Source organism: Lithobates pipiens, unplaced genomic scaffold (genome assembly GCF_037356315.1).
Source record: "Lithobates pipiens isolate NorthernLeopardFrog02 unplaced genomic scaffold, aLitPip1_a1.2 Scaffold_24, whole genome shotgun sequence".
NCBI classification, from domain to species: Eukaryota; Metazoa; Chordata; class Amphibia; order Anura; family Ranidae; genus Lithobates; species Lithobates pipiens.
The window spans coordinates 23,803,836-23,826,735 of record NW_027507786.1 but is presented as its reverse complement, the minus strand read 5'-3'; the positions used below and the strand labels follow the sequence as shown (position 1 = coordinate 23,826,735).

Below are 22,900 nucleotides of genomic sequence, written 5' to 3'. Positions count from 1 at the left end.
CCAAGAAAGGGTTAAAACCGCCAGCAATACGCTGTGATAGTGGCGTATTGCCGGCGGAATTACAGCGCTGCCCCATTGATTTCTATGGGGAGCAGTGCTGGAGGAGCGGTGAACACACCGCTCCAAAGAAGCTGCTGGCAGGACTTTTCCCTGATGTCCTGCCAGCGCACCGCTCCGGTGTGAAAGCCCTCTGGGATCACACTACAGACAATGGTGCAGCTTCTTTAGGGCGGATTGCAGGCGCTATTTCTAACGCTATACCGCCTGCAAAACGCCCCGGTGTGAAAGGGGTCTTAGTGTGAATGGTGGCGGGTCACACTGGATGTTACACACAGGGCCATGAAAAACACCTCTGAGAAACACAAGATTGGAGCGTTTCTTTAGGATTTTCTCCTTTGGATCACACAGATTTTTTATTTTCAGTTTTGATATCCAAATCCCCAAATATTTTTTTGTAGCGCTGTTGTTTATCAAGTCTCAGGTGAAATGACATTGTATGGAGAGATTTGTCCCACTTACATATTTCTGGTGTCCAGATGACGGGTTTTGGTCTCGATAGACTGACATGCTGAACCTGACATCGGAATTTCTTCTCCAGATCCTTCATTGTTGGAGTGAGACTGGAAGTGCTGGTCACATGATACATTCCTTCACTATCCTGGATGGGATGAGTGGTTTGTGATATTATGATGTCATCTTCCCTGTACCATGTGACTTGTATGTCTGACGGGTAGAATGAATGAATCCTACAGGAGAGATCCAACTTCTCACCGACACAAACAACTTCCTGAGTCTTCACTATGGAGTCCAATACCGGAACCGCTGAAATAAAGCAAACAGAATTGAGGCGGGAATAATGGTATTAAGAATATTACCATGAGATAGCCACGTCACAGCAGCCGCTGGATAGATGCAGGAATCGCACTGCTCAGAATATGGACAATCCATGGAGAAGAGGATCTGAAAAGTGCTGAGAGACCAAAGAGTGAGCAGAAGGTTTGGGCAGCTCAGAAATCACACATCTGATCTTATGGATGTCAGTTGGGGGTAAACCTGTCACATTCAGAGGAAAGAGGAGCAAGATAGAGCTTACATAGGAAAAAAAGGGAAGACTTCTACCAGACTGCAACTCCAGTATAGAGGAACATTAAGAGTAGGGATGGGCCCAGGACCGTTTTTAAGGCAAGGCAAAAGGGGCAGCTGCCCTGGCCCCATCATTGTTGTGGGCCTCAAAGAGCCTCCCTCATACTTGCCAACTATCCCAGTTTAAATTCCCTTGTCCCTTAAGGTTTAGTCCCGTGCTGTGTCCCGATATCTCAGTGTGAAGTGCTGCTACTAATGCTTCCCAGCTCTGCCCTATTGTTGTGTACAGATGACTCACCTGCAGACCCTGTGTTTACATGTAAATAACCTGCATCAATATGTAAATAAAGGTGGCACTCATATGTAAATAGATGCAGACCGGTGGCATTTATATGTACCGTATTTATCGGCGTATAACACTCACCCCCAGGGCCGGATTAACATAGGGACTATTGGAGCTGCAGCTCCAGGCCCCTTTCTCAAGATAGGCCCATTTGCCCAAAAAAAACAAAAAAAAAAACAGATTGACTTTGAGGATTGTAGCTCAGCGATCAGGAGTCACAGAGACCCCACATTTGGGAGGTATGTAGCTAAAGACCCCCTCCAGCACTGGTTAAAATATGGGGCTTCTATCATCTATGGTTCCGGAGATACGGGGCTCCTTGTACAGCCTGTCAGAAGCTGCACACAGAGCGGCAGTATAAATACAGCTGGAAGACTCTGCAGCAGACAGAGAGGATGACATCACAGTGCTGATAATAATTATTTGTACATTACTTATGATAATTAACCCCTCGCCACCCAGGCCCATTCTGAGACTTCTCTCCTACATGGAAAAATCATCATTTTTTTTAATGCTAGAAAATGACTCAGAACCCTCCAGCATTATATATTGTTTTAGCAGAGACCCTGTGGAATAAAATGGTGGTCTTTGCAACTTTTTATGCTACACGATATTTGCGCAGCAATTTTTCAATGTTTCCTTCATAAAAAAACACTAAAGTTGGACGATTTTTTGTTGTGTACGAAGCAATGCTTTACATTTTTTTACAGGTTACATGTTTAGAGTTACAGAGGAGGTCTAGTGCTAGAATTATTGCTCTCGCTCTAACGATGGTGACGTATGTAACCTGTGTGTATCTGGCTCTGATACTAACCAGTGCCTACCCAGGGACTGACTAGTATCTCTCCCCAGCCACACACCCTCTCACCCGCTGACCTGTGAATGGGGCGATCACTCCCGCAGTGTTATTGTCTTCTGCCAGTCAATACAATGATCAGTGCTGCTAACTATAGCTGGCAGCACTGATTGTTTTGGGGAAAACCTGACAGGCTGGTTTTACTCAAGTCGGTTAATAGGTTGACTTGTGTAAAACCAGCTAGCCCATACATAGATCGACTATGGCTGGTCTCTGCTTAATTAGTGTCATTTCAATCCATGTGCGGCCCACTTAGCCACTACGCAGTCCCTAAACATCCTTCCACAAACCTTTACATTTTTCCTTCCCAGATTACTTCATTCTCCTCTCCTATACATAGTGCCCACTGTCATACCCTCCAGACTCCTCTCCTATACATAGTGCCCACTGTCATACTCTCCACACTTCTCTCCTATACATAGTGCTCACTGTCATACTCTCCACGCTTCTCTCCTATACATAGTGCTCACTGTCATACTCTCCACACTTCTCTCCTATACATAGTGCTCACTGTCATACTCTCCACACTTCTCTCCTATACATAGTGCTCACTGTCATACTCTCCACACTTCTCTCCTATACATAGTGCCCACTGTCATACTCTCCACGCTTCTCTCCTATACATAGTGCTCACTGTCATACTCTCCACACTTCTCTCCTATACATAGTGCTCACTGTCATACTCTCCACACTTCTCTCCTATACATAGTGCCCACTGTCATACTCTCCACGCTTCTCTCCTATACATAGTGCTCACTGTCATACGTCCAACACTTCTCTCCTATACATAGTGCTCACTGTCACACCCTCCACACTTCTCTCCTATACATAGTGCCCATTATTATACTCTCCACACTTCTCTCCTATACATAGTGCCCACTGCCATACTCTCCACACTTCTCTCCTATACATAGTGCCCACTGTCATACTCTCCACACTTCTCTCCTATACATAGTGCTCACTGTCATACTCTCCACACTTCTCTCCTATACATAGTGCCCATTATTATACTCTCCACACTTCTCTCCTATACATAGTGCTCACTGCCATACTCTCCACACTTCTCTCCTATACATAGTGCCCACTGTCATACTCTCCACACTTCTCTCCTATACATAGTGCCCACTGTCATACTCTCCACACTTCTCTCCTATACATAGTGCCCACTGTCATACTCTCCACACTTCTCTCCTATACATAGTGCCCACTGTCATACCCTCCACACTTCTCTCCTATACATACTGCTCACTCTCATACTCTCCACACTTCTCTCCTATACATAGTGCCCACTATCATACTCTCCACACTTCTCTCCTATACATAGTGCCCACTGTTATACTCTCCACACTTCTCTCCTATACATAGTGCCCACTGTCATACCCTCCACACTTCTCTCCTAGATGTAGCACAGGCTTTGTATTGCCTCTGTAATATATGCAGAATATTGCTCTCTGAAACATTGCATTGCATTTTCTGGCTAAACTGATAGCTGCAGGATTGAAGGCAGATTGGGTCCTGCTGTAGCTAAGAAAGAAGCCCACCCCTAACAACAAAAACAATGAAAGACAGGATTGGATAACTACTCAGGAGAGCTGTGATTGGGGGAGAGAGAGGAGGACACAGGAGGACAGACAGACTGGCATTGTGGCAGGCAGACAGAAGAAAGTATCCCATGTGTTTATCTCCTGGGCACTTCCAGAGCCTGCGATGCTTCCTGTGACTCTCCTGAGGAAGGTGCACACATGAGAGGGGGGTTTGCAGGGTGTTATTCTGTCTGATTACTGAAGATGTGATAACAGTGCAGAGACATCTAGAGACCAGTTTCAGTACTGCAGCAATCATCATCATCATCATCATCATCCTGTATGGAGGTTTCTGTGGCCTGTGTTGCTCCCATCACCATCCAGTCAGCTGAGACAGCGATCAATCTACCGATTGCTGGAAGGAGGATATATCAAGTGCATCTAATGCTGTCCTTGTGTATGTGGATCTATCTGCTAGGTCCTATTTACTGTTAATGCAGCTTTATCTTTAGCTTTACTCTGTGTGTGTGAATAGAATTCCCATTGGCCAGTGGTTAGCTAGAACCTACAAGACCTCGGTAGGCTCTTATAGTCAGTAATATCACTTTTGGGAAAATGTTGAACATTATTCTTTGTATTGTACAGTTTTGTTCATCACTCATTCAGTGCATTTCAGGCAACGCCTCCCACTGGTGGTTAAAGTGAATGAACACAAATCCTATTTTCCTTTACTGAGAAGTTGTAGTAATTATTGCACTTAATATTTGTATTCTGTTAATCAGTTTATCTCTTTTCAGGGCTTTTTGCTAGTTCTAATAAAGCCCAGCTAAAAGTTTAAAAACAGTGTTTTGGTGTTACTGAGATCCTGGGGAGGGTGAGCCATCACTGGTGTGGGACAGAAGACCCGTATATTACAGTGGCCCTTGCGGGGGTGGCGCTACATATACATAACGCCCACTGTCATACTCTCCACTAGGGATGAGCTTCGTGTTCGAGTCAAACATACGTTTGACTCGAACATCGGCTGTTCACCCGTTCGGCGAATTCCGAACGTTATGGGCCATTCGCGCCAAATTCGTGTGGCGCTCATGGCCCACAATGCACTGCGTCATCGCAGTGCATTGCTGGCTCATGATTGGCCAAGCATGCACTGTGACCCCGCATGCTTGGCCAATCACAGCGCCGGCAGCGAGGAGAGCCATGATTGGCCACAGGCAGGATGCCTGTGGCCAATCATAGCTCAGGCTGTGTAGTACACGCCCCACACTATATAAGGCCGCCAGCGTGGCGGCCTTGTGTAGTGTGTTGGCGTCTGAAGCAGTTAGTGGGTGTTCTGTGTACCTTCAACACAATATACACTGATCGTTATCAGTCGTTTTTCGATCTTGCTGTTGTGTAGTGGTTGTTGTCTGCGTGCCCTGACCGCAGTATACACCGCTATATCCACCTATATAGCTAGTGATCTATCTTTTATAATAGATCTTGCAGTCAGTAGTGTTAGGAGATAGTGCGTGCTGTGTGCGTACTCTGTACCCAGTACACACCGCTATATCCACCTACATAGCTCTTCTCTATTTGGGCCCAATTGTCATCTGCAGGAGTTATTGGAAGTTGTGTGTGCCTCCAGCACAGCACAGTATACATCTGTATATACCCCTTTATCTCTGGTGTTCTATAATAAAGGCATCTGCAGGAGTTAGTGGGTGTTGTGTGCCTCCAGCACAATATACACTACCCAACTGCTGTTTTACCCAACTCCCTTCAGGCCATTACCATGTCTGGAAGGCCAGCAAGGAGAGGCAGACAGGCGCGAGCCGATAAAAGAGGGCAAGCAGGCTCTGTGTCTAGAGACAACAGTGCTGGTCGTGGACGCGGTGCATTGTCATCATCAGCACGTGGCCATGGGACACGCTTGTCCTTCTTTTCGGCAGCTGGACATGTTGAGCCGCAACATGCCAATGACTTGGTAGAGTGGATGACCAAGCCCTCTTCATCCTCCTCATCCTCTCTCACCCAGTCTCAGGGTACTTCCCTCCTCTCAATGTCATCATCAGTGACTCCTTCCCTAGACCCACCACGTCCTCCTGAGGAGTCTCCTGAACTCTTTGAGCACAGTGTTGGGTACATGCTCCAGGAGGATGCCCAGTGTTTTGTAGGCTCTGATGATGACACTCAGCTAGAGGAAGGCAGTAGCGTGAATGCAGAGAGAGGGGATGCTCAAGAAGCACAGCAATCTGGCAGTCATGTTCTACAAGCTGCAGCATACTGCCAGGTTTGCTACAGCGATGAAGAGGGAGGGGATGATGAGGGCACTGACTCCACGTGGGTGCCTGGGAGGAGGAGGAGGAGGAGGCACATGTCCAACGAGGCAGGATGCCCTCCGGGGGCCAGCTTAGGGGCAGCACACCGACTGAATCACACCGCAGAGCTCCGCCTGTGCAGGGCGCTGCCTCTGTGCGTTATTCTAAAAGTTCTTTGGTGTGGGCCTTTTTTGAGACGAGTGCATCAGATCGCACTGCTGCTATTTGCAACATATGTCTCAAGCGTATCTCGCGTGGCCAAAACATCAGCCGCTTGGGCACCACATGCTTGACCAGACATATGTTGACCTGCCATGCAGCTCGTTGGCAAGCGTACCTCAAAGACCCACACCAAAGAACAAAGCGGACCTCTCCTTGCTCCTCATCAGCTGGCATCTCCAACCCCACTAGACCTTCAGTCCTCTCTGAAACCTGCTCTGAGAGGAATGAAGGTGTAGAATTAGGTGTGTCACAGCCAAGTGTTTCCGGGCAATCTGCTAGCAGTACACCCACGTCCGATTATAGCAGGAAAATGTCCCTGCCCCAGCTGCTGCACCGCCGAAAGAAGTGCACTCCCAGCCATCCACATGCCCAGCGGTTGAATGCTAGCTTGGCTAAGTTGCTAGCACTTCAACTGCTGCCTTTTCAGTTGGTAGACTCGGCCCCCTTCCGTGAGTTTGTACAATGTGCGGTTCCTCAGTGGCAGGTCCCCAAACGCCACTTTTTCTCACGGAAGGCGATTCCGGCTCTCTACCGGCATGTGGAAGGCAATGTCCTTGCCTCGCTGGACAGGGCGGTCAGCGGTAAGGTGCATATTACCGCTGACTCATGGTCCAGCAGGCATGGACAGGGACGTTACCTGTCTTTCACGGCCCATTGGGTCACTCTTCTGGCTGCTGGGAAGGATGCAGGACAAGGTGCAGTAGTGTTGGAGGTTGTTCCGCCACCACGCCTCCAAAATTCTACTATTGGTTGTGACACACCTCTCTCCTCCACCCCCTCCTCTTCTTCTTCCTCCATGGCCTCTTTCAGTGCTCTAGGCGTTCCAGGGGCTACGCAAGTACGCAGGCAAAACGATGCCATGCCGTGCTTGCGCTGGTTTGTTTGGGGGACAGGAGCCACACTGGGGCGGATGTTTTGTCAGCTCTGCAGGGGCAGGCCGAGAGGTGGTTGACGCCACGCCAGCTTAAGCCAGGAATGGTGGTTTGCGACAATGGCACCAACCTCCTCTCCGCCCTCCGACAGGGACAACTGACCCATGTGCCCTGTGTAGCTCACGTCCTTAACCTGGTGGTGCAGTGGTTCTTGGGCAGGTACCCGGGCTTACAGGATGTCCTGAAACAGGCCAGGAGAGTCTGTGTGCTTTTCTGCCGATCATTTAATGCCAGTGCTCGGCTGGCTGAGCTCCAAAAGGAGTTGAACCTGCCCAAGAACCGCCTTATATGTGACATGCCCACCAGGTGGAACTCAACGTTGGCCATGCTGCAGCGGCTGCACATGCAGCAGAGGGCCATCAATGAGTACCTGTGCGACTACGGCACCAGGACAGGGTCAGGGGAGCTTGGTTTTTTTCTCACCATGCCAGTGGGGCATGATCAGGGATGCATGCACTGTCCTGTCACCGTTTGAGGAGGCCACAAGGATGGTGAGCAGTGACAGTGCATGCATCAGTGACACTGTACCTCTTGTCCACCTCTTGGAGCATACGCTGCGTGGAATAATGGACAGGGCACTTGAGGCAGAACAGAGGCAGAAGAGGAGGACTTCCTTGCCTCTCTAGGCCCCCTTTATCCAGACAGTGTTCCTGCTGTGCCACCCATCACACAGGAAGAGAATGAGGAGGAGGAAGAGGAGGAGGAGGATGATTGTGTCAGCATGGAGGTGGAGGCTGGCACTCAGCATCAGCAGCAGCAGCAGTCTTGTAGGGATGATTTACAGTCCCAAGAAACACGTGGACTTGTACGTGGCTGGGAGGAGGTAGCTGCGGATCATGTTGTCCTTAGTGACCTAGAGAACTCCGGACCGAATGCCTCAGCTAACCTACGCTGCATGGCCTCCCCTTTGGGTCTTGTACGGATATTAAGGGAAACCCCTGTATAATTTGTTTTGCCATCAGAACAGCAGTATACAGGCGGTGCAAACAAGACAGGGACTGTGTAGGTTTGTTGTGTTAAGTTGAATCTGTTTGTAATTTTCAACTGGTACATTTTTAAAGTGTAGCTCCAGTCAAAAAAACTATTTTTAAGCTTTTTGGAAAACATAGGGAAGGGTTATCACCCCTGTATAATTTGTTTTGTCGTCCATCTTTTTTCATCTCACTTGCTGTTGTCTCCTTCCGTTTGCAAGTAGGAGATGTTTGTAAGTTGGATGTTTGAAAGTAGGGGCCTGCCCTATATGCTCTGCAGAAATGGCGGAACAAGGTGTTGGTTTTGCCACAACATTGTAAGCCTTCAAATTGACTCTTGGTGGGCGCTGGAGCGCCCTGCTGTGAACGATTATATCAAGAATTGTAATTACATGCCATTGTTGAACAGTGGTAGAAAAATTGACCTTTGGTGGTTGTGGTGCTGGTGCCACAACATTAGAAGTCCTCACAGTTACTCTGGGTGGGCACAGGAACGGGCCCTCCTGTGAAATATTATATCAAGAATTGTAAGTACATGTCCCTGTTAAACAGGGGCAGAAAAATTGGGCCTTAGGCACTGGTGCTGGTGCCACGACACTGCAACCTCTCCCATATACTCTAGTTTTAGTGCAGGAATTAGCCCTGCTGCAAAGCATTGCATCAAAAATTGTAATTAAACACCCCTGTTAAACAGGGGCAGAAAAATTGGGCTGATGGCATCACCCAGAACCAAAAATGTTCTTCCAACATATCAGCGGAGGAGGAAGAGGATAGACAATCAACATAACAGGACAGTCACTCAGCATCAGCATAGACAGTCTTGAAGGGATGTGATATTTCAAAAAAAATTATTCGGTTACATCAGCTTCAGGTGCTTGGTAGTTGGTGGTGATCCAAGACTGATTAATTTTTATGAAGGTCAGCCGATCAACCGAGTCGGTGGACAGGTGCACCCTGTGATCGGTTACAAAGACACCAGCAGCACTGAAGGTGCGTTCCGAAAGAACGCTGGATGCAGGACAGGCCAGTAGCTCAATTGCATACTGTGCAAGCTCTGGCCAGTGATCCATCCTCAAGACCCAGTAAGCCAGAGGATTTTCGGTGGGAAAGGTGTCCAAGTCTGACCTTGCCCCTAGGTATTCCTGCACCATGTAAATCAGACGCTGGCGATGGTTGCTGGAACCGATCATACCTTGGGGCTGTGGACTAAAAAATTGTCTGAAAGCATCAGTCAGACGGCCACCTTCTCCACCGCTCCTTCTGACCGATGCCTCAGCAACACGTTGTCCAGGACCAGGAGTTTGTAACCTCCCAGTCTCTGGGAACGCGTTGCACAGACCTTTCTGCAAGGCCTCCCGGAGATGTCTCATCCTCTGCTCCCTCTGCGACGGCAAGATAAGGTCGGCAACCTTACCCTTGTACCGTGGATCAAGGAGAGTGGCCAGCCAGTAATGGTCCCTCTCCTTGATCCGAAGAATATGAGGATCCTTCCGCAGGCTTTGCAGGATCAGGGAGGCCATGCAGTGTAGGTTAGCTGAGGCAATCGGTCCGGAGTCCTCTGGGTCACTAAGGACAACATGATCCGCAGCTACCTCCTCCCAGCCACGTACAAGTCCATGGGTTTCTTGGGACTGTTGCTGATGCCGAGTGCCAGCCTCCACCTCCATGCTGACACAATCATCCTCCTCCTCCTCCTCATTTTCTTCCTGTGTGATGGGTGGCACAGCAGGAACACTGTCTGGATAAAGGGGGCCTTGAGAGGCAAGGAAGTCCTCCTCTTCCTGCCTCTGTTCTGCCTCAAGTCCATTATTCCACGCATCGTATGCTCCAAGAGGTGGACAAGAGGTACAGTGTCACTGATGCATGCACTGTCACTGCTCACCATCCTTGTGGCCTCCTCAAACGGTGACAGGACAGTGCATGCATCCCTGATCATGCCCCACTGGCGTGGTGAGAAAAAACCGAGCTCCCCTGACCCTGTCCTGGTGCCGTAGTCACACAGGTACTCATTGATGGCCCTCTGCTGCGTGTGCAGCCGCTGCAGCATGGCCAATGTTGAGTTCCACCTGGTGGACATGTCACATATAAGGCGGTTCTTGGGCAGGTTCAACTCCTTTTGGAGCTCAGCCAGCCGAGCACAGGCATTAAATGATCGGCGGAAATGCACACAGACTTCCCCGGCCTGCTTCAGGACATCCTGTAAGCCCGGGTATCTGCCCAAGAACCGCTGAACCACCAGGTTAAGGACGTGAGCCACACAGGGCACATGGGTCAGTTGTCCCTGTCGGAGGGCGGAGAGGAGGTTGGTGCCATTGTTGCAAATCACCATTCCTGACTTAAGCTGGCATGGCGTCAACCACCTCTCGGCCTGCCCCTGCAGAGCTGACAAAACATCTGCCCCAGTGTGGCTCCTGTCCCCCAAACAAACCAGCGCAAGCACGGCATGGCATCGTTTTGCCTGCGTACTTGCGTAGCCCCTGGAACGCCTACGGAGCACCGCTGGTTCTGAGGACAGAGCACTGGAAGAGGCCATGGAGGAAGAAGAGGAGGGGGTGGAGGAGAGAGGTGTGTCACAACCAATAGTAGCATTTTGGAGGTGTGGTGGCGGAACAACCTCCGACACTACTGCACCTTGTCCTGCATCCTTCCTAGCTGCCAGAAGAGTGACCCAATGGGCCGTGAAAGACAGGTAACGTCCCTGTCCATGCCTGCTGGACCATGAGTCAGCGGTAATATGCACCTTACCGCTGACCGCCCTGTCCAGCGAGGCAAGGACATTGCCTTCCACATGCCGGTAGAGAGCCGGAATCGCCTTCCGTGAGAAAAAGTGGCGTTTGGGGACCTGCCACTGAGGAACCGCACATTGTACAAACTCACGGAAGGGGGCTGAGTCTACCAACTGAAAAGGCAGCAGTTGAAGTGCTAGCAATTTAGCCAAGCTAGCATTCAACCACTGGGCATGTGGATGGCTGGGAGTGAACTTCTTTCGCTGGTCCAGCAGCTGGGGCAGGGACATTTGCCTGCTATAATCGGACGTGGGTGTACTGCTAGCAGAGTGCCCACAAGTACTTGGCTGTGACACACCTAATTCTACATCTTCATTCCTCTCAGAGCAGGTTTCAGAGAGGACTGAAGGTCTAGTGGGGTTGGAGATGCCAGCTGATGAGGAGCAAGGAGAGGTCCGCTTTGTTCTTTGGTGTGGGTCTTTGAGGTACGCTTGCCAACGAGCTGCATGGCAGGTCAACATATGTCTGGTCAAGCATGTGGTGCCCAAGCGGCTGATGTTTTGGCCACGCGAGATACGCTTGAGACATATGTTGCAAATAGCAGCAGTGCGATCTGATGCACTCGTTTCAAAAAAGGCCCACACCAAAGAACTTTTGGAATAACATGCAGAGGCAGCGCCCTGCACAGGCGGAGCTCTGCTGTGTGATTCAGTTGGTGTGCTGCCCCTAAGCTGGCCCCCGGAGGGCATTCTGCCTAGTAGGAGATGTGCCTCCTCCTCCTCTCTCCTACCAGGCACCCACGTGGAGTCAGTGCCCTCATCATCCCCTCCCTCTTCATCGCTGGAGCAAACCTGGCAGTATGCTGCAGCTTGTGGAACATGACTGCCAAATTGCTGCCCTTGAGCATCCCCTCTCTCTGCATTCACGCTACTGCCTTCCTCTAGCTGAGTGTCATCATCAGAGCCTACAAAACACTGGGCATCCTCCTGGAGCATGTACCCAACACTGTGCTCAAAGAGTTCAGGAGACTCCTCAGGAGGACGTGGTGGATCTAGGGAAAGAGTCACTGATGATGACATTGAGAGGAAGGAAGACGATGCATTGGCAGCTGCTTTGCTAATACCCTGAGCCTGGGTGAGAGAGGATGCGGAGAATGAAGAGGGCTTGGTCATCCACTCTACCAAGTTGTTGGCATGTTGCGGCTCAACATGTCCAGCTGCCGAAAAGAAGGACAAGCATGTCCCATGGCCACGTGCTGATGATGACGATGCACCGCGTCCACGACCAGCACTGTTGTCTATAGACACAGAGCCTGCTTGCCCTCTTTTATCGGCTCGCGCCTGTCTGCCTCTCCTTGCTGGCCTTCCAGACATGGTAATGGCCTGAAGAGAGTTGGGAAAACCAGCAATTGGGTGGTGTATATTGTGCTGGAGGCACACACAACATCCACTAACTCCTGCAGATGGCAGATGGCTCAATTAGAGAAGAGCTATATAGGTGGATATAGCGGTGTATACTGGGTTCAGAGCACGCAGACAGCACGCACAATCTCCTACCACTGACTGCAAGCTCTATTAAAAAAGAGAAATATAGCTAGCTATATAGGTGGATATAGCGGTGTATACTGCGGTCAGGGCACGCAGACAACAACCACTACAGAAGAGCAAGAAAGAAAAATCGGCCGATAACGATCGGTGTATATTGTGCTGAAGGTACACAGAACACCCACTAACTGCTACAGACGCCAACACACTACACAAGGCCGCCGCGCTGGTGGCCTTATATAGTGTGGGGCGTGTACTTCACAGCCTGAGCTATGATTGGCCACAGGCATCCTGCCTATGGCCAATCATGGCTCTCCTCGCTGCCAGCGCTGTGATTGGCCAAGCATGCGGGGTCACAGTGCATGCTTGGCCAGTCATGAGCCAGCAATGCACTGCGATGGCGCAGTGCATTGTGGGCCGTGAGCGCCACACGAATTTGACGCGAATGGCCCATAACGTTCGGAATTCACCGAACGGGCGAACAGCCGATGTTCGAGTCGAACACGAAGCTCATCCCTACACACCATCATACCCTCCCTCCACACTCCTCTCCTGTAATTACTGCTTACTGTTCTACTCTCCACACTTCTCTCCTGTACATAGTGCCCACTGTCATACCCTCCACACTCCTGTACATATTGCTCTTTAAAATTAAAAGAAATACTGTTCTTTAAAATCATATTGAATGCCCTCACGCATGCACCAGAACATGCGAACAGACAAAAAGTTATAGGGAACATGTTAACCCTATTAAAGTCTATGGGACACGAAAATGCAAGTGCTAACTTTAAAGGCTTATATGTAAGTTATTGCCATAAAAAGTGTTTGGGGACCCGGGTCCTGCCCCAGAGGACATAGATCAATGCAAAAAAAGTTTTTAAAACAACCGTTTTTTCGGGTTTCGGGAGTAGTGATTTTAATAATGCTTAAAGTGGTGTTCCACGGAAAAAAAATTCATTAAAATTCCTAAAAAAAACAAAAAAACATTTGGAATTTTTTTTTTAACTCACCTCTAAATGCCTGTTTCTAGGGAGTCCCTCGTAGTCTGCCTCCTTCAGTGCCTGGCGCAGGAAGGGCTCAGCTCTGCCCCCTCCCTCCTGTCAGTCATCTGGGCCAATCACGGCTCTCAGTGCCGCTCACGCATGCACAGCCGGGTACCCACAGTTAGAGTGCCGCCGCTGAGCGGAGGGGGGAACTAGCGGGGCTTCGTTCCCCGGCATCGCTGGACCCCGGGACAGGTAAGTGTCAGATTATTAAAAGTAAGCAGCTGCAGTATTTATAGCTGCTGACTTTAAATTTTTTTTTAAGGGGAACTCCACTTTAAAGTGAAACAATGAAAATGAAATATTCCTTTAAATTTCATACCTGGGGGGCGTCTATAGTGTGCCTGCAAAGTGGCGCATCTGTGTGATGTGTAGAACATTGCCACAGCAAAATTGCATTTCTAAAAGAAAAAATGTAATTTAAACCGTCGTGGCTTTAATCAAGGAAAAGAAACAGCGTAGCCCCCCCCCCCCAGTCCATGCCAGGCTCTTTGGGTCTGGTATGGATTTTAACCACTTACCGACTGCCTCACGATGATATACTTTGGCAGAATGGCACGGGCAGGCAGAGTAACGTGCCCGAGGCGGTCGGCTTTGTTCCAGGAGAGATCCGTCCTGAGGGGGAGGCCACTGATTCATGGACTGCCCCTCACGATCGCTCCTGACAAATCAGCTGCTTCCTCTGCCTGTGAACTGTAAACGCAGAGGAAGTGAGGTCATCTCTCCTCATGCATCCTTTTCATTCGGGAGCCGAGGAGAGAAGACGTCTCACAGGAAGTTTCACCAGCAGCACACTAACATCAATACACATAGGCACACAAATCACTCCCCTAGTTAACCCCTGCACCCCCTGTCACAGTGTTACCAATTGCAGTTTTCATTTTTTTACTGATCACTGCATTTGCTGTCATTTGCGACTGTTATAAGTCTTAGGGCAATTAGTGGTAGGCCCCGTTAGGACTAGGGTACCCCCTAACCCCCCCAATAAAAGTTTAACCCCTTGATCGCCCCCCAGTTGATGGGAGGCCTCCCGGCGACTGCTGTCTTTTCACTTTGACAGCTCTTATATAGGCAAGGGCAGGGCCACCCGCTGACGTAATTGGATGACCCCGCCCCCTCTGACGTCAGAAGGGGCAGGGTTACTTGGTTATGTCACTGGGTGGCCACGCCCTTGCCTATAAAACTGCTGTCAAAGCCAAGAGACGGCAGTCACCGGGAGGCCTCCCATCGAGGTGGAGTTTTTATTATTTTTGCTATTTTTCAGGTCCGTCGGGCACTGCAATTAAAGATGGATGGACATTGCGATCACTTTTTTTCTTTTTTAGTAAAGCAATTGTCAAAAACTGTCTGTTGTGGTTTTTACTTTTTGACACTTTCTTTGGTGAATGGGTATGGGTACAATGTATCCCTCCCTACCCATTCACATTTCACATGGGGGGGCAGGATGTGCGGTCCCCTTGTTGAAAATTCTTCCAGATTCTGCTAAGCCCCCCGCCCCATCCCCCGACAACCAATGGCCAGGGTTGTCAGGAAGAGGCTCTTGTCCCCATCAATATGGGGACAAGGTGCTGTGGGGGGGGGGCCTCAAAGCACCCTCTCCATGTTAAGGGCAAGCAGCCGGGTATGGTTCAGGAGGGGGGGCACTTGCTTCCCCCCTTTCTTGGCCTGCCATGCTGCTTGCTCAGATAAGGGTCTGGTATGGATTTTGGGGGGGGGGGCATACAATTTATTTTTACATTTTTGGCGTGGAGTTCCCCTTAAAATCTATGCCAGACCCAAAGGGCCTGGTATAGATTTTGGGGGGGGGGGGGGGCACGCTGTTTTTTTTTTTTACATCTTGGCTTTGTTTTTATTTTTATTGAGGGAATTGAACTTGGATAGGATATAGGAAGTATGGGATGCCCAGTGAATTTTAGAATAATCAATTGGTGAATTTTGGAACAATTGAATGGGACAACTTAGGCCGCGTACACACGCGGGGACTGTTCGCCCAACTTTGTCCGCTGAACAGTGTTTCGGCGGACAGTCCGCTCGTGTGTGGGCTTTCAGCGGACAGTTTCAGCGAACAGTCCGCTGAACAAGGTTTTTCGGAATTTCCGAAAAACTGTCCGCTGAAACCTTGTTTCAGCGAACAGTCCCCTCGTGTGTAGGCTTGTTCGTCAAACTAAGTTCCGCGCATGCTCAGAAAGGATTTACACGCCGAAAGTTATAATGCAGTGTATAGGACGTCGTATTTTTCGTCCCGTCGTACGTGCCGTTCACCTCATCGCGCACGGTTTCAGCAAACTGTTCGTTCGTCGTGTGTGGCCATGTCCGTCCATGCTAATTTTGAGCGGACTGTTCGCTGAAACTGTTTGACGGACAAAGTTGAGCGAACAGTCCCCGCGTGTGTACGCGGCCTTACAGTATATACTCTCAGGTATATACGGGCCTCTCTTCTTCCAGCACAACTCTTACTGCAGACTATTACTTCTCATTACTTCTGAGCTCCTTCAGCACTCTACCTGCATGAGCTTCCAGGCACAGCTAGCACCGTGTTGTTAGGCCTGACAATGGCTCAGCCAGGCCTTAGCAATTGCGCTTTACAGGCAGGGACCGCGGGCCCTTATAGTGTAGCAAGATTGAAAGCCTCTGGTAATAGCTGCCCACATGCGGCTACTGAGCCCAGTCAGCCATCTTAAGGCCCTGCCAGCCCTCCTGGCTGCAGCTGCCCTTCTCCACTGCCCATGACACCACAATTTATTCCTCTGCACCCATCCTAGACTGCATCCTCCCAGTCCTCTCAGGTGTGCCTCCTGAGTTCCCTCAGGTCTGTGCATGTCACTCACCAGCCCTCCTGGCTGTGACCAGTTGTTCCTTTCCCTGGATACTTGCAGTGCTCTCTCCTGCTCTCCTCTCTTGCTCCTTCTGTGCTTTCTGCCCAGGACACCCATGTGGTTTGTACGAGGGTCCCGTCCACACCTGAACCCAGGCTCAAGGTCACCAAGAACATTGTATCCCCTCACAGTTACACTTGTTGGGCGCAGGAATGGGCCCTGCTGTTAAAAATTTGTGTAAAAAATTGTAATTACACACCCCTGTCAAACAGGTGCAGAAAAATTGGGCCTTGGGTTCTGGCGGTGCCTGAACACTGTAACCCCTCACAGTTACTCTTTTTGGGCGCAGCAACGGGCCCTGCTTTTAAAATTAGTGAAAAAATTTAAAAAAACATGCACCTGTTAAACAGGTGCAGAAAAATTGGGCCTGAGGTGTTGGTGTTGGTTGTGCCCTAAACCAAACAAATTGTTGGAAGGTATCATAATGTAGATTCAGGAATAGGGTGGTCAAGCTAGTGGCCTGAGTGGACGTGTCTGAGCGGAGCTCCGCCCTTACCCAACTAACTTATCCGAATTTACACGGGATCTACTTCTATATTTTACCCTAACCGACACCTGATGACACCCGGGTATGAGAAGGTGTAAATTTGGCTACAAGAAGAAAGGTGGATACACTCCTAAAGCGACCGTGCACCAGAAGAAACAGGGCTTGGTAGGCTCGATAGGCCCAAATTACGCCTGCAGACTCGGGGACGGAGGAGGATCGCTTCCAGGCCCTTATGCTGGCCATGTCCAAACAACTCTGATGGCAAAAATTGACACCCTGCAAATGGATTTCAGGCTGCTGCGGAGGGACATGGACAAAATGCGGGATCGACTGGGCGAGGCAGAACGCATGGGTGGCTCGGAAGACTCCTTCTGGGACGACCGTGCCCCCATCCACACACTACAGGTGAAAATGAAGGACCTCGAGTCGTGGGTGGAGGACAGCGAGAACAGAAGCCGCAGGAATAACCTGAGGGTGGTGGGTGTGCCGGAGAGTGCCGAAGGCCAAGATCCTACAGCCTTCACAGAGACCCTGCTTCACACCACCCTCCTCCCGCGGGCCCCGTTCTCTCAACACTTTGTCGTGGACCATGTTAAAGCGCAGCTTCGCACCAGAGGCTTGAAATACAGCATGCTGTTCCCGGCCCGCCTACGAGTTGTGGATGAGGATACTGAAAGCTGTTTGATTTTGGGCCAGGTACTTTACCTGTACACTCCTTCCTGTCAGGGCGGGGCTCCAAGCAGCTCCCTTTTCAGTGCTCAGGATGCTCAGCTGTCAGTTAATTTCCAGCATTTATCATTCCACAGTGGCTCACCTGGTGATCATTACCTGCTCGTCAGTCAAGCCTACAGCCAGCCCCTTCTGGCTATTTACACTGCCTGGTTAATTTCTTCCATTCCTTCGCCTTGGTCAAACAGATCTGCAATTTCTCTGCTGTGTTCCTGTTAAAGACTTGCCTGGCTGACATCCCTTCTGGTTCTTGATTCTGTTTGCTGCCTACTATGCTGGTCTCTGGCTTCCTGATTCCCTGGCCTGTTCTGACTACCCGCTTTAGCTACCGTACCCTGGCTATGTTTTGACTACTATTTGTACCATTTTTACCGTTATATTAAAAGGTGTGATTTTTACTGCATTTTCTGTCTCTGTCTGATTCATGGTTCCTGACACTACCATAGATATCTGCTGCCAGTCTGCAGAAATAGTAAGGCAACGGGAACCCCTGAACATGGGTCAGGTAATCCCTCATCTCTTCCCATGATCCGTGAGGAAAAAACATTATAAATGATGTGTATCACTCACCGGTCACATTCAGGATCTGCTCTTTGTCCCCCCGGTGATCTGTAGCGGGGTGGACGGTTCTACAGATATATGTCACTCCATCATCTTCTCTTATAGTTGGTTTCATAGTCAGAGCACTTATGAAGCTGTAGGATTTATCTTCATGCTCTTTTTCCTTTACTCTATGGGAATATTTCTTGCTGTGAATGGTGTTACTCCCAGAATTCCCAGAATTCCATGTTACCAGTTCAGTCTCTGGAAGGTTCTTCTCCTTCCTCAGCCAGGTGATGGACAAATCTCGCGGTTTAAACCCATTTATTGGACAGGTGAGAGTCAGATGCTCATCATGGGTGAGACGTTCCGGGGTCATGATGGACAATACGTTAGGAGAGACTAAATAGGGAAATTTATAAATGTTAATTAGCAATTTATTTAGTAAGAATATACAGAAATTACTGGTGTAGAGAGCTTGAAGTGGCTGTAAACCTCAGACATGAAATCTGAACAAAGCACATATTTCCAAAGTGTTTACTTACCTCTCTCCAGAGCACTAAGTGTCATTTCTATCTTCTGCTTTCTAACCTCAGCATGAATAATTTCTGACTAGACATGTGCAGTTTGTTTCACTCTGAATCGAAATTTGGATGAATTTTTGTTATTACGAAATTCAGATGTATCCGGATTTCCCGTAATTTTTTTAATTTATTTTGAAAACAAGAATAGAATAAAATAGAATTGAAAAGAAAGGATTAAAATAGAAAAGAATAGAGTGAAACAGAACAAAATATAATAGACAATAATATAATAGAATCAAATATAATATAAAATAAAGGAATATACTAGAAAATAATAGAACAGAATAAAAGAGAATAGATAATAAGGGAAGAGAATACAAAAAAAAGGAAATAATGAAATAGAAAAGAATAGCGTAAAACAGAACAAAATAGAGTAGAAAATAAAAGAATGAAGTAGAATAGAAAGTAAAAGGAATAGATTAGAATGGAATACAAAAGAAAACAGATTAGAATAGAAAAAATATATTAGAATAGAATAAAATAGAAAGAATATAACCATATTCAGAAAAATTCTAATTTTGAATAGAATGGATTTGAATAATAAAGATTAGAAAATGATAGAATATAAAAGAATTGAATAGAAATTAGAAATGAGAAGAGAATAGAATAAAATAGAAAGTAGTAACCAGATTCTGAAAATTTGAATAGAATAAATTCAAATTAGAATAGAATAGATTAGAATATAAAAGAATAGAATAGAAAAAACAATAAAATAGAATTCAATCGAATAAAATAGAATATAAATGTCTTCCGAAATTCAAATAGTTTATTCTATTTATATTTATTTATATTTATTCTATTCAAATAAAAAAAAGACAAGAATTTAAAAAAAACAATAGAATAAAAATAGAATATAAACATCATCCAAAATTCAAATTTGGAACAGAATACATTTGAATAGAATAGATCAGAATAGAATTGGAAATAACAGAATAGAAAAACAATAGAAAATGAATTGAAAAGAACAGAATGGAATATATTAAAATAGAAAGAATTTAACCACCTTTCTAAATTCAAATTTCATATAAATTTTAATTCATGTAGAATAGAATAAAATAGAAAATAAGAGAATAGAATGGAATAGAAAAAACAATTAAATAGAATAGAATAAAATCAAAAGGCTATAACCCTCTTCCGAAACTCAAACAGAATAAATTAGAATTTGAATTCCAATGCTGATTTGAATTTTGCGAATTTGGACTAACTGAATTAAATTCAACCGAATTCGGAAAATTTTAATTAAATTTGAAAATGAATAAATTAAATGAATAAATATTTTGAAAGCAAATGAAACAAATTTAACTAAACAAAATGACTTAAATAATGAATTGGAATGAAACAAATTTCTTTCTTTCTGCTCATGACTTCTGACAATTTTTCCTGACACCAAGAGATAGGAGGTGACGGGCACATAGCCTGTGATTGACAGCCTCAGCTCTGTTTCTGTGTGCTGTGTGAAGGGGTGGGGTGTCCCTTTCTTCCAATCAGCTCTCAGAGCTCTTGTACAGTGTGTAACTGCAGCTCCTCGCCCCCTGCTTTGTGAGTCTGCGAAACAGATGAACAGGTACAACTTATGTACTCACTTATATATACCGTATTTATCGGCGTATAACACGCGCCCCAAGTTTAGGAGGGAATTTTAAGGAAAAAAACTTTTAGGAGGGAAGTTTAAGGGAAAAAACTTTTAGGAGGGAAGTTTAAGGGAAAAAAAAAACTTACATTTAAATGCCCATCATTGCAGCCTTATCAGTTTTATTTTTATTTTTTAAAATGCCACCGCCAAGATACAGAGCCGGATGTCCTGTGTATCTCGGCAGGGCGTGGTAGTTCTCGGCGGCTTTCGGCCGCCTTCGATCATTCTCGGCAGCTTTCGGACACCGAGAATGGCTGGAAGCTGCTGAGAACGGCCGAAGGAGGTTGAAAGCCGCCCAGAGGCTCAGAATTGCGGGGGATCGGCTTATAACACGCACCCGCGATTTTCCCCTGCTTTTAAGGGGAAAAAGTGCGTGTTATACGCCGATAAATACGATATATATATATATATGGAGGGTTTACAAGCACTTTAAGCTAGGCATACACTAGAAAAATTTACTTTCTGAGCTGTTTGTTTGATTTTCTAATATATCTCACCAAAGCCCCCCAACGGGGCTGATAAAAATAAATAAAATAAAGATTAGTAATAAATAAGTATTCAGAAGGTTGAATTGTAAAAAAACAAAACAAAAAAACAACAACATATAAATAGTAAAAAATAATAAAAAAAAAATTAAAAAACTACTGGCACAGTCCACATCTCATCAGTGTCCATCAGTGCTGCATATTAGTGCCACGGTCACATGACTTAATAAAAAAAAGGTATCAGTAATCGGTATCAGCGAGTACTTGGGGGAAAAAAGGATCAGTTCTTGTCTTAAAGAGGAGGGCCGGTTTTGAAAAAAAATAAATAAAAGTCAGCAGATGCAAACACTGCAGCTGCTGACTTTTAATAAACACACTTACCTGTCCAGGGAGCCTGCGATGTCGGCCGCCCGAGGCTGACCCATCCCTCGGTCTCGGGTCCCGGCGCCACCATTTTGGGTAAGGGAAACAGGCAGTGGAGCCTTGAGGCTCTACTGACCGTTTCCTACTGAGCATGCGCGAGTCGCGCAGCGCTTTGTGAATGGGGCGCGCTGTGTTCTGGGACACACACAGTTCCCAGAACACAGCGCTACCCATTACACATTGCACGGAGGAGAGAAGAAAGAAGATCTCCGCGGAGGAGGAAGAGGCAGATTAGGATTATGTGCCTAGCAACAGGCATTTCTGGTAAGTTAAAAAAAAAATTCATTTTATTGCATGACCGCGCAATCACCAGTTAAAGCAGCGCAGTGCGAAATTGCAAAAAGACCTCTGGTCCTTAAGGTGTTTATTGGTCCGGGGCTGAAGTGGTTAATATGTAGCACTTATGATCTTTTGATGAAAAGTGCACTATAAAAAAAAACATATTTTTTATTATTATTATTATTGTACTCGTTAAAAAAGTGGTATTGGTCCAACCCTAGTCATTACTTAAGATAACAACGTAATACATACATATATATATTTTTTAAGGACAAACAAGGCTTTCTTTTTGTATTACATAGTTTCATAGTTAGTATGGTTGAAAAATCTTTGTACATTCGCCGAATGAAAGAATTTTGTTTGAAATTTTCACTTCATTTCTGAACAAAAACCACATCCACTGATAATTGCTTTGATCAAGAAGTCTTCTATTTCAACATTTTTCCGTCACTGTGGGTGAAAATGAACATCAATTTGACCCACTTTTTTTTTAAGGTTATTAACCACTTCAGCCCCGGACCATTTTGCTGGTCAAAGACCAGAGCATTTTTTGCGATTCGGAGCTGCGTCGTTTTAACTGATAATTGCGCGGTCGTGCGACGTGGCTCCCAAACAAAATTGACCTTTTTTCCCCACAAATAGAGCTTTCTTTTGGTGGTATTTGATCACCTCTGCAGTTTTTATTTTTTGCGCTATAAACAAAAATAGAGCGAAAATTTTGAAAAAAAACGCATTATTTTTTACATTTTGTTATAATAAATATCCCCCAAAAATATATAAAAAAACATTTTTTTCCCTCAGTTTAGGCCGATACGTATTCTTCTACATATTTTTGGTAAAAAAAAATCGCAATAAGCGATTATTGATTGGTTTGCGCAAAAGTTATAGTGTTTACAAAATAGGGATAGTTTTATGGCATTTTTATTAATAATTTTTTATTTTTTTTTACTAGTAATGGCGGCGATCAGCGATTTTTATTGTGACTGCGACATTGTGGCGGACACATCGGACATTTTTGACACATTTTTGGGACCATTGTCATTTATACAGTAATCAGTGCTATATAAATGCAGTGATTCCTGTGTAAATGACACTGGCAGTGAAAGGGTTAACCAGGGGGTGGCAGTGTAGGGGTTAAGTGTTCCTAGGGGTGTGTTACTAACTGATGGGGGCTGGACTGTGTGTTAGTGAACAATGATCTCTGCTCCAATCACATGGAGTAGAGATCAGCGTCACTAGTTGCTAGGCAGAACGGAGAAATGCTGTTTACAATGGCATTTCTTCGTTCAGCCGCTCCGTGAGACGATCGCGGGTATGCCCG

The 22,900-nt window shown here is 46.8% G+C and overlaps 1 protein-coding gene across 5 annotated transcripts in view; it reads right to left on the bottom strand.

The window, feature by feature from the left end:
• LOC143929724 (hemicentin-1-like) overlaps window positions 1–22,900 on the bottom strand; it is a 419,992-nt gene that overhangs the window by 39,675 nt on the left and 357,417 nt on the right. Inside the window, exons 6-7 of one of the 5 annotated variants that reach the window (XM_077453694.1) lie at window positions 18,206–18,577; window positions 520–822 (exon numbers count right to left, since the gene is read on the bottom strand). The exons of the other annotated variants lie outside the window; for them this stretch is intronic. Coding sequence (XP_077309820.1) covers window positions 520–822; window positions 18,206–18,577 — 675 coding nt within the window. The remainder of the gene's footprint in view (window positions 1–519; window positions 823–18,205; window positions 18,578–22,900) is intronic. 5 annotated transcript variants of the gene reach the window in all.